The sequence below is a fragment of the Pyrus communis genome, chromosome 8, assembly GCF_963583255.1.
Source record: "Pyrus communis chromosome 8, drPyrComm1.1, whole genome shotgun sequence".
Lineage (NCBI taxonomy): Eukaryota > Viridiplantae > Streptophyta > Magnoliopsida > Rosales > Rosaceae > Pyrus > Pyrus communis.
Genome location: NC_084810.1, coordinates 24,764,307 through 24,777,029, shown reverse-complemented (window position 1 = coordinate 24,777,029; position 12,723 = coordinate 24,764,307). Strand labels below are relative to the sequence as shown.

The 12,723-nt window shown below is 38.3% G+C and overlaps 1 protein-coding gene across 1 annotated transcript in view; it reads right to left on the bottom strand.

Annotated features, from left to right (window-relative positions):
- Positions 1 to 1,728, bottom strand: part of LOC137742727 (receptor-like protein kinase BRI1-like 3) — a gene marked incomplete in the record, with an annotated part of 3,418 nt that extends 1,690 nt beyond the window's left edge. The window contains 2 exon segments of the mRNA XM_068482669.1: positions 1 to 952; positions 1,291 to 1,728. Of these exon segments, the coding sequence (XP_068338770.1) occupies positions 1 to 711 (711 nt within the window).
- Between the last annotated feature and the right edge of the window lie 10,995 nt (positions 1,729 to 12,723).

Here is a 12,723-nt window from a genome sequence, read left to right as displayed (position 1 = left end):
AAAGCTATTGTATGAAAGGTCAAGGGTTGATACATTCTTGCAGGACAAGAAAGAATCACTCAGCTTTCCGGTGAGCTTGTTGTGTGAAATATTGAGCAAGTTCAGACTGTTGCAAGTCAACGAATCCGCATTCGAAATCAGATTGTGAGAGAGGTCCAGCTGAAGCAGAGAAGCACCAAACCCTAGATCGCCTCCGGGGATTAAATTTCGAGACAGGTTAGCGAAAACAAGGCGGTCGCAGCCCTGAAGAAACGATCGGATTGGAAGCGCTTGGGAGATGTTGTTGGAGGACAAGTCAACGGTTTCAAGTCTGCATGATGCTACATTGGACACAGAGAGATCAGCAGCAGAGAAATAATTGCCCTGCAGGTAAAGTTGCTGGAGGCTCGGCAGGGTGGCCAGAGGCGGAAGGTGGAGGCCGCCAATGAGACCGGCGTTAGAGAGGTTGAGGGAGGTGACTGCACCGTCGGAGGAGCAGGTGATGCCTTTCCATGAGCAGAGAGGAGTGGTGGAATCAGGTTTCCAATCAGATAAGATGCCGTGGGGATCAGATACAACAGAAGATTGTTTGAATGCATACAACATCTCCACCACATCACCACCGCCACCGCCACCGCTGCTTGAAGACAAAATTCTGGCGCCTGAGGTCAAACTTAGGAGCAGGTTGAAGTGAAAAACAAACAAAAGCAGAAAGGAAAAAAATCCCATCATCCTTTGTTGTGATCTGAACTTCTAATCTCTCTTCAACATCATCAACCTTTCAGAATTCCATGAAAGAAAGGTATCTTTTTGTTTTTTTGCAGATTTCTGAAAATGAAGAAAAATATAAAAACTATACAATTTTCGTTCACCTAAAACTCAACCAGTTTTCTTCATTCCAGATCTGAGCTAAAAGTCTGAACCTCCATATCATTTCTTCCACACATTTCATCAAGTGGGGCTTGCTTGGAAGCTGCAAAATTGAAAATTTAAAAAACCCAATTAAAATTCAGAAAAAGAAAATTAAAATAAACAAAAGGGTTGGTGGGATTGGCGGTGGAAATCACTGTCAAGCATCAAAAATTTATGAAAGCATCAAACTTTGAAAGAAACCCATCAAAAACACAACATTTAAGACTTAAGAGCTAGAAAATACCATGAAAAATTATAACATGAATGAATAATGATAGAGAAAGATGATGATATTAATGGAAAAAAGAAAAAGTAGGGCTTCAACTTAAGGGGCAAGTGCTCAGAAATAATGGGCAGTCAGAGATGGTGAAGAAAAAGAAAGGAGGGGGAGAGAGAGACCTCGGAGCTGACAGAGTCTCTGGATACGATGTTCAGAACTGTCGGGTCTCTGGTAAACATCAAACCAAAGTACAGTAGTAGTACATACTATATAGCATTTCACATGATACAACCTTAATAATATTTCTTCTGTTTTTTCTTTTTTCTTTGGTGTTTGAGTGATGAATTTTTAGAACCCAGAAGAAGAAGCAGAAACCCCAAAAATATTTCCTGTGAATGTGACACTCAGAAGTGTCATATGATGAATGGTTCTGTTTGGAAGGTGAGAAAAAAAGAACAGAAAAAGAAAGAAAAAATGGCCTTGGACAAGAAGGGGAGGGAGGGAAGGATGCTTTAGAGGAAGTAAAGTGAGACAGAAAACAAGAATATAATACAAGACAAGTTGGTGGGCTTTTGGGGCAGAGGAGAGATAAAGTCGAGAGAGAGTAAATTGTGGGGAGTGATGCCACCCCATCTTTTTTCTCTAATTCTGGGTCCAGTCAAACTTTGGATATGCTCCCTCTCTCTCTCTCTCTCTCTCTCTCTCTCTCTCTCTCCTCTCTCTCTCTCTCTCTCTCTCTCTCTCTCGCGTGTCAATTTCTGGCAATTTCGGGGCATTTGGTTGGAAACTTGGACGGATTACCCCGCACGTACGTCTCTGAAACGTGATTGTGATTTTCTTCCTTTCTTTATTATAGGGTTTTGATTGTTAATACCCTTGTAGAATTATGTGAAAATATCTGAATAATTTTATTAATGTTTACAATTTTGTTAATTGCCCAAAAATGTTTGGGTTAGAGTAATGTTAGCCAGTTTTCTCTTTGTTTTACCTTTTTTAAGTATGTTTTGTTCACGTTCTCATATTGTAATAAGGCAGAAGTATGGTTGGAAATATTTACTTTTCTAAGTTATTATTTAAAGATTATCGCTACAAAGTATTAGATTCAACAACGTTGGAAAGTATTTAATCATTTGTTTAACGTCGTGATAACTGCAATAGTTAATGGTCAAAATAATGAACACACTTTTTATTTGATAACAGCTACATAAGTTAAACGCTTTTTAGTTGGTTGATTTTTTTGGGTTGATATATTTACTTAATAACAATTAAATGATTAAATGATTTTTGAGTTTGTCGATTTATTTTCTTAGTAATTAATAAAAACATTGAGTTTACCTATTTATTTAATAACAATTAGATGACGAAACGATTTTCGAGTTGTTTGATTTGCTTTCTTAAATGAACTTTAAAAAGGACCCTATAAAATGGACACTTTACAATGTTTCATGATCAAATTACGTTGGAAGAAAGAAGATAGGAGTACAAAGCGTTCATCCAATGTAATATCACATCTACTATTAAGTATATATTCATGTTTACGTAATTGGAAATAATGTTACGACGAAACCTAAAAATCGATCATTAGTCCAATTTAAGTATCTCTACAGGATAATTTTTTTATATGTAGGAGTCATTTTCTTATATTATTCTCCCTTCTATCCACAAGAAATGTGATGTATAATGTGATTATTTGCTTTCATCACTGTCATTTTTGTATGTACTATACAAGCATATTAAATACCAAATTCAAAGTAGGATATATTCCTTGGTAGTTTTGGAAACACAATTTCAAATCCCAACACAAATAGATTAAAAACAAGTTTGAGATCGACTCAATATATATCAACAAGGTTATACATGACCAAAATAAAAAGGCATTGAAATATATCAGTCAATGTTGGATAAAGAGAATTTGTCTCTTGTACTTCTCTTTAAATTGTTGTAAGAGTGTATTTTTGTTCACCATCCTTAAATGGAGGTAACGCTCCCCATCATATTTATCATTGTTGAATGAGTTCAAATTTTGAAATGGGGTCTACACACCCCTTTTTACCTCCCACACATCCCTCTCAATTTTCAGTTGTGAATTGAAGAAGACAAAGGACAAAAATTAACAAGAAGTGTGTGAGAAGAAAAAATGAGTGTGTGGGTAGCACCACCCTTTTGAGATTTGTGTCTATCCACTACACAGATCTCGAAATTTAAACTCATCTAATGATAATAAATAGAAATTTAAACTCATCTAATGATAATAAATAAAGTGATGAGCATCACCATCACTTTTTTTTTAGTACATCGATATTTTTACACTAAAGGGAGAGGAAGTTCAACTAAGCCACACAATGTGTAGCCTAATTTGGTAACAAATTCGCCATTCATGATATTCGAACCCAAGACCTCTCACTTTCAAGTGAAAATGAATACCACCAAACCGCCGTACTGAGTGTCAGCATCACCATCACTGGAGAAGCAAAAATATTCCAATTGTTATTACTTATTACAAGTTTTTTCCATCTTGTCTTGAACATGTATGCGAATCTAGTGTATTTAAATATTTATCAATACTTCTACCTTTCATCTTTCACTTGAAAACATAATATATCATTATTTACTCGACTTGCGTGATTACTAAGGCCTCTTCATACATTGACTATCATATATATATATATATATATAGAAGTTATGTTGAATAATACTCCACTATATATTTACATAGAAAAAGAGGAACAAGAAATTAAGCAAGGTTTCATACGTCATAACATTGAATAAAACAGGCTTAAAAAAAATATTTGTAAGACTGAAAAAGTTAATAAAAAACCAAGCAAGGACTTTAAAGTGGTGGACGTTCATTACATGTATATATTTTTGGTGTGACAGAAACAAGGTCTGATATATTAAATATAATAACACAATTAGTTTGAAACTTAATAAAAAATATATATATATATATAACCAATTATATATGACATTTGATGTATCAGGTCGTGTTTTCAGCACATTAAAAAATTTATCTATTGCATGAGAGAATGGAGCAACTAATATATACTATAATTATTACAAGAATTTCGTCATTGAGTAAGTGTATTGGTCCCCGATAAGCTGCTCCTCCAAATACATATTGTATGTTTAAATACTAAATTCTTGCTTTCCAAGAGGCCATCCAATTAGGATTTTTCTTGCAAGTGTCAATATTTTAGTATGACTTTTTAGTTAAAATGGTCTATGAGATTGTTATAACCCCTTATTTTGGTCTTTGATATTAAAAATCGATAGAAGTGGTCCATTAAGTTGTTTACCTTAAACCATTTTAGTTATTACGTGAAAAACCTTCGTTAAATTGAACAAACCATTTTAGTCAATCAATATTTAAGTAATAATCTAATCATTAAAAATCACATAAAATGATTTACAACATTTAATTTAAATATATAATTTACCTTAGCATTTCAAAGCGAATAGATAACTCATTTTTTGTTTACGCGTTTCGTGCGTGTACGGCCATTTTGAGTCACTAAAATAATAAGGTGGTGGTGGTGGTGGTATGGTATAAAAATAGAAATTTTCGAAAAGCTGAGAGAAGGCGCGGCCCGCGGGACATAGGGTTTGGGGATCTCTCTCGATCGGGGGTCTCTCACTCAAAAACTCCAAAACCCTAAAACTCCAAGTCTGCCAAAATATTTGTAATTGTTGTGAGCTTGTAGCTGAGTGAGGGTGCATTTTGTCAGTATGCTTTGCACACGAGTGCATCGATTTCTAAACAAAAATTAGGGCAAAAAAATATAGGCCCAAAACCCCATCAGCAGTTCCCGCTAGATTCGCCCTTTGCACCCTAATCCAGCAAATAAATACAACAATTAAACAATATAATAAAGTAACTAAAACTGTCATGTATAATATCTTTAGTCATCTTTATTTGAATATTATCATAGGAGTTCAATTACAAATTTAGTCCCCAAATTTTAATGATCGTTCTACTTTAATCTAAATTTGTTTTTGTTTGAAGTTGGCCTCTAAACTGTTAAAAATCTATTAAATGAGGAAAAAAGTGACGTCGGTTACAAAAGTTGACAAAATTAATAACAAGTGCAATTTATTTTGTTTTTAGTTAGAACAAACCACACAGTTTCCTTATAATAGGTTTTCTCAAGGTGAGGAATATTTTTTCTAATTTGTCAATTTTAGTGACGATTAAAAAGCATCTCCAAACAAAACTTGTCGACTTGGTTTTGACCGTTTTCTTAGCTTAAATGCTTACTTCTATACCAAAGTGGTCGCGTGCTAATCGATAGAAGACATTTTGAGCAAGTGGGTAAGTTATCAAAATGTCCTTCAATATTGGGTTATGTGTTATTCAGTCAACTTTTACAACGAAAGTTACATTCTATCCTCATTAGACACATTTTTAAAAGTTTAAAGATCAACAAAGGTGGAGGACTAAAGTGGGAAATCCCAATAGCTTAGGAAGCAAATATGAAATAATCCTTATAAAATCATTGGCAACATTGTCATAACACGTATGATTGAGAAAATATTTAAATAAATGTTACTGTTCAGCTATATATGCAGCCAAAACAAAAATGCTCTTGCTTAAGCTAAAAACAGCGGAATCCTCGCAAAGAAAGCAGGCTGATTTATGGACCGTCCCTTTTATTTATTTATATAATAAGTTGGTAATGAATAAAGTGCCAAAATCCACACTACCCCGCGGCAACTCCACCATGCCAAAAGGCATATAAATTAAGGAGGAGTTTTGTTAAATAAAACTTGTATGGTAAGATTACAGTACTTTCATAAAAGTATATTGTGCAAATCAAATAAAGATATATTTAAGTTTTTACCATAAAAGAATGGCAAGATTACAGTACTACCATAAAACTTGTAGGGTAAGATTACAGTACTACCATAAAAGTTTATTAATTATAAAAGTATATTGTGCTAATAAAATAAGGATATACTTATGTTTTTGTTCATATGTCATTATTTTATTAGCACGAGCAAGACGTCACGTGGCAGTTTTATTTAAAATATTCACAAAATTATCGATATTTTTGTGGAATATCCGAAAAATCAAGGATAGATATAGAGGAGGGTTGAAATTCAAACTTCATACTATATCGGCAAGATGTAGGTAAATCAATGAATATTGACAATATTTATCGATTCACTATAGAAATTTTACCAGAACCCAGTGCAGATTTCGAATCTTGGTTTTTTTCTTTTTTTTTTTTTTTTGGTAAAAATTTTCTCTAATTTCAACTAATTCTGAATGTGTTGATATACCCATTCATTGCAAATTTCTATAATTTTCATTGAAGACAACCAATCAATATCAATATATCTATTGATACTTTTACATATATATATCGATATTTGAAACACTCACAATAAGCTATTTTAGTTATACACCTCTTCCCTCTTCACGGGTTCTTCAACTTCACTCCTTCTCTATACTATTTTTGTCCATCTATGTATATGATTTATTATTTGTTAGGTAGGTATTCATTGGTGCATAAATGCCAATGTAAATATATTGTTCATGCAGAGGTCGTTTCTTTCCTTTCTCTCTTGGTATGAAAATGTTAAAACTCTTTGTACTATTCGTTGTTGATCTATATCTAGCTCATACAAGTTGGTATCTAAATATATAAGTGAATTTCACATTCACGCGATTAATAATCGCAATATTATAACGAGATTATTAGAATCATATTTATCAATTATATTGCTGATTACATCTTATATAAGACGAGATTTATGTAGCACTTATACAAGTAGGTTTGACTTTTGTTAAAGATACAGATAGCAAATAAGCTATGACACACCCCGACCGAGATCAGGGCGTGCTGGCCGTCACACGAAGGTGACGTAACCATGTGCGCGTGCGGAAGCTAATTAAGAAGGTAATATAAAAGTACGAATAATTAAAAAACCTAATAACATACAAAGTAGTAGTGTATGTGAGACACAATTCAGAGCAAGTCTACAACAGTCCAAAAGGAAAAGATACGACATATGTACACCCGAAGGTGACCCTACAATGGTGAGTGTCTGTCAGAAATTGCCGGGACGCCCTCTGGGGAAAACCACCGAACCTTCTAGACCACTAGAACCTGGAGGGGCGCAAAACAAAAGCGTGAGTGGGCAAAAACAAAGTTCTTTGAAAACTCTTTAGCAAAATACGTTCTAACCCCTCGCCGTAAAACCTGTATACTTCCCAGAAAATGAACATATATACGTATGTATAGATATGTCAATCATGTCCCATGATATGCCATTCATGCTCACAATATGCCATTCATGCTTGAGAATATGCCACCATAGAATCTCATAATAAATGTAAATGCTCAAGCGTAAATCACATCACAATATATAATCTGGCAGCCGGGAGTCACCTAACGTGACATGTACCGCTGCACCTAGAGCTCCACGCTCAACTCAATCACTGAATCTGCACACGAGTCGGAACCACCTAACGTGGTCTGCACGACAAGCTGGGTGTAATATATATGTATGCTCTAGTGCTACGATCACGTGAAGCTGTGCGATAAATCGCGGGTCACCTACAAGTCGGAACCACCTAATGTGATCTCTACGACAGGCTTGCACCTAACTTGGATCCAAGACGAGCATGCGGTGCTGGTGAACATACACGTGAAGGCTGTGCCCTGGCCCTGGACGGGAGCACTAACACCGGGGGTGCAGATTATGAGCTCTCTAAGCATTTCAACTACTATTGCATAATAAACAGGAATGTATAACCACCTGAATACCGCTTACCTGGCACTTACCTGTGCATCCACAGCACCAAATACACATGTATATATGTATGTATGTCACCAATAATACATGCAATGATGCGTAAACAACATTCATATAATGCATGGCATAAAACAATAACCTTTTCTATTTAATTTCTGGGAATTAATATGTATATAGGTATATACGGAAAACAAAAGCCCACTCACTGATAATTAGAAGGGTCGTAGCCCCCCTGCCTCGAGTGTGTACGCTCGTCCTCGGAAAACGAATCACCTATACGCGACAAAGTTACGAAAACATTAATTTAAAAGCACCTAAGCAACTTCTCGTAATAACTTCTCATACATTGCTCAAATTGGACAAATGAATATACCAATGTGATCTACACAACCTCAGGATCACACCCATATTTTTAGAAAAAATTTTGGACCACGCACGCGCCCCCACGCGCCTGACCCCGCACGGACCTACGCGCCCCCACGCGCGGCCCACGTGCACTGCACACTGACGGCGTCAGTTGACGCCGTCAGGAATATTCCGTTAACTGACGGAATATTCCGTCAAATCTAACCGGATTCTGTCACTGCCGTTAGGAATATTCCGTTAGACTTAACGGAATATTCCCCTTTCTTCTCCGGCGAACCTCCGGCGCCGGCGACGGCGCCGGAAAACTGGGTAATTTTCAAACCTTGTTTTCTCCTTCGTTTTTCAACCAAATTTCACGTTCTTTATACCAAAATGAAGCCTAGGACTAGTAGAACAACGTTAGACTAGTTTTAAGGCCTAAAAATTGCTAGATCATACCTGTCTTCAACTTCAAGAATCGGCCAACTTCGTACAGGACGATCCCGACGTCCAAATTCACCCAACGAACCACTCCGAGGCTCCTTGGGACCTCACAAACACATCTACAAGCTTAGAATCTCCTAAAACAAGCTAGATTAGGTTTGCATGAACAGTGCAATAATCGGACCTCGTTGAAACGACGTGAAAACAACGATATCCTTACCTGAAAATGGCACCTTTGAACTCCTCTCAGCTCCACGAACACGATGGTGGTCTTGGTTTCTTGTTTGGTGAAGATTTGATTAGGTTTGTATGTGTGTCCGTGTGTAGAGGAAGAAGAAGAAGGTGAACTCGGGGAGGAAGAGAGAGAGAGAGACTGAGAGAAGAGACAGAGAGACAAAGAGTGAGGGAATGAGGGAGAGAATCCCGGGAGAAAAGAGAGTGTATGAGTGTGTGTGGTCCCACCACATCACACAACACAAAACTAATCGTACACGAACGAACTAGGGGTAATAACGTAAATTTAAATGTACGTTTCTTTAGTTTCGGGACGGGATGTTACAACCTACCCTCCTTAATAGAATTTCGTCCCGAAATTCAAAACAACCTCAATACACCCCTAATAGTCAAAGAATAATCTAGGATACAAATCCCTCATTCGTTCTTCTGTCTCCCATGTAGCTTCTTCAACCGAGTGACTCCTCCACAAAACTTTCACCAAATTCACCGTCTTGTTCCTCAGAACCTTTTCTTTCCAATCTAAGATCGTTAACGGTTCCTCGTCGTACGTCAAATCTGGATTTATCTCTAACGGTTGAGGAGGTATCACATGCAATGGATCAGCAACGTAATGTCGGAGCATAGACACGTGAAAAACGTTATGCACTTTAGCCAACTCCGGAGGCAACTCCAACCTATAAGCTACCTCACCAACTTTTTCTGTGACTATGTACGGTCCGATATACCTGGGACTCAACTTCCCTTTCTTTCCAAACCGCACAACACCTCTCCACGGTGAAAGCTTCAGAAATACCCAATCTCCGACCTCATACGTTCTGTTCGTAGCATGTCGATCTGCTAAACTTTTCTGCCTGTCCTGAGCTGCTTTCAGGTTAGACCTAATTACCTGAACATTTTGAGTCGTCTCCTCGACAATCTCCGGACCTACCAAGACTCTTTCGCCAACTTCTGACCAACATAACGGAGTGCGACAAGATCTACCATACAAAGCTTCGAATGGCGCCATGCCAATGCTCGAATGGAAACTGTTGTTGTAAGCAAATTCCATCAAATCTAACCGCTGGTGCCAAGCATCACTAAACTGTAACACCGATGCTCGCAGCATATCTTCCAAGGTCTGAATAGTTCTCTCAGACTGTCCGTCCGTTTGTGGATGATATGCCGTACTGTAAAGTAGTCTCGTACCCAAAGCTTCCTGAAAGGCTACCCAAAACTTTGATGTGAATCGTGGATCACGATCCGAGACAATACTTACAGGGACACCATGGTACTTCACAACCTTTGAAATAAACAGCTCTGCTAACCGGCTCAAAGAGTACTTCTCTCTCACTGGAATGAAATGTGCCGACTTAGTGAGCCGATCAACGATCACCCAAATGCCATCAAAGCCATTATGTGTACGCGGCAACTTGTATACAAAATCCATAGTGATATTTTCCCATTTCCACTCTGGAACGGGAAGCGGCTGCGATAGCCCAAATGGCTTCTTTCTTTCTGCTTTAACCTGTTGACAAACAGCACACCTGCTCACATACTCAGCTATCTCCCTTTTCATACCCGGCCAATAGTAAAATGGTCGAATGGTATGATACATTTTAGTTGCTCCTGGGTGCATAGCATAAGCCGAGATATGTGCTTCATCGAGAATTTCCTTTTTCAACTCCACATTACTAGGCACGAACATTCTACCTTCTAACATCAACATGCCATCATAATCACGAACTCTGAGATCTCGCCTCTTTCCTTGATCTCGAGCTCGGATTAGTTCTTGATTATGTTCATCAGCTACGTGAGCTTCAAGCACCCGATCAACTAAGATTGGCCTAACTTGAAAATTAGCAAGTAATGCCACTTCTCGATCTTCTGCTTCTAACCTTACTCCCGTAGTACGCAAGTCCACCAAAAGAGGAATACGACTAGCGTACAACGCATTGATACGAACATGTGACTTCCTGCTAAGTGCATCGGCTACTACGTTCGCACGACCAGGGTGATAATCAATCATGCAATCGTAATCGCTGAGCAACTCCAACCACCTCCGTTGACGAAGATTTAGTTCCTTCTGGGTGAAGAGATACTGAAGACTCTTGTGATCTGTGAAGATCCTGCACTTCTCTCCGTAAAGATAGTGTCTCCACAACTTCAATGCAAAGATAATAGCAGCCAACTCCAAATCATGTGTAGGGTAATTCATCTCATGGGTTTTCAACTGCCGCGAAGCATAAGCAATCACCCTACCATGCTGCATCAATACACATCCCAGACCATTCAAGGAAGCATCGCTGTAAACCTCGAAATCACCACTATCGTCTGGGAGTGCCAAAACAGGTGCATTAGTAAGACAATGCTTCAACTGCTGGAAACTTTGCTCACACTTATCATTCCACTCAAACTTAACATCTTTCCTTGTTAACCTCGTCAGTGGCAAGGCAATTACCGAAAAATCCTTAACGAATCTCCGATAATATCCCGCCAAACCAATGAAACTTCTCACCTCAGTGACGGTTCGTGGTTGCTCCCAACTCTCTACAGCTGCAACCTTCTGAGGATCAACAAGAATACCTTGAGCAGAAATGATGTGCCCCAAAAATGCGACTTGATCTAACCAGAACTGGCACTTGCTAAACTTAGCATACAATTGGTGTTCTCTCAACCTCTTCAACACCAAAGTAAGATGTCGGACATGCTCCGCTTTTGACTTAGAATACACCAGAATATCGTCAATGAAGACAATGACAAATCTATCCAGGTAAGGTTGAAATACCCGGTTCATTAAATCCATAAAAGCTGCTGGTGCATTCGTCAACCCAAACGGCATAACCAAAAACTCGTAATGACCGTAACGAGTCCTGAACGCCGTCTTAGGAACATCATCCCTACTAATCTTCAGCTGATAGTACCCAGACCTCAAGTCTATCTTAGAAAATACACAAGCACCTCTCAGCTGATCAAACAAATCATCGATACGAGGCAATGGATAACGGTTTTTAATCGTCACCCGATTCAATTGTCTGTAGTCGATACACAGCCTCAAAGTCCCATCTTTCTTTTTCACAAACAACACTGGAGCGCCCCAAGGTGAAATACTAGGCTGAATAAATCCCTTATCCACTAATTCCTGTAACTGCACTTTCAATTCCCTTAACTCAGCAGGAGCCATACGATAAGGAGTTAAAGAAATAGGATTGGTACCTGGAAGCAACTCAACATTGAAATCCACGTCTCGATCCGGGGGTAAACCAGGTAAATCCTCAGGAAAAACATCAGGGAAGTGTCTGACCACTCTCACATCCTCAATTCTACTAGGAACAGTCTCTTCTAGCACCACATGAGCTAGATACCCCTGACAACCTTTAGACAATAACTTCTTTGCTCGCAAAGCTGAAATAACACCATGTCTTACTCCACTCTGCTCACCCACAAAAGTAACCTCAGGTAATCTAGGACGGTGAAACGTAACTACTTTCCCGTAACAATCAATGTTGGCACGATAGAAGTGCAACCAATCGTTGCCCAAAATCACATCAAAATCGACAATATCTAACGGGATAAGATCAGCGGGCATAACAACACCCCCTACTAACACTGGACATCCTGGGTACATACAATCTACAACACATCTCTCTCCTCTAGGCATAGCGAACTCTAAATCGTACCCTAGAGGTGTGGGGCGAGGTTGCGTTACTTGAGCAAATGTATGAGAAATAACGGAATGTGTAGCTCCACAATCAATTAAGACTCTAGCAAAATAACCAAGAATGTTTAACGTACCCATTATCAAGTCCGGGTTGTTCTGAGCATCCTGCAGGGAAATATTGTGAATACGC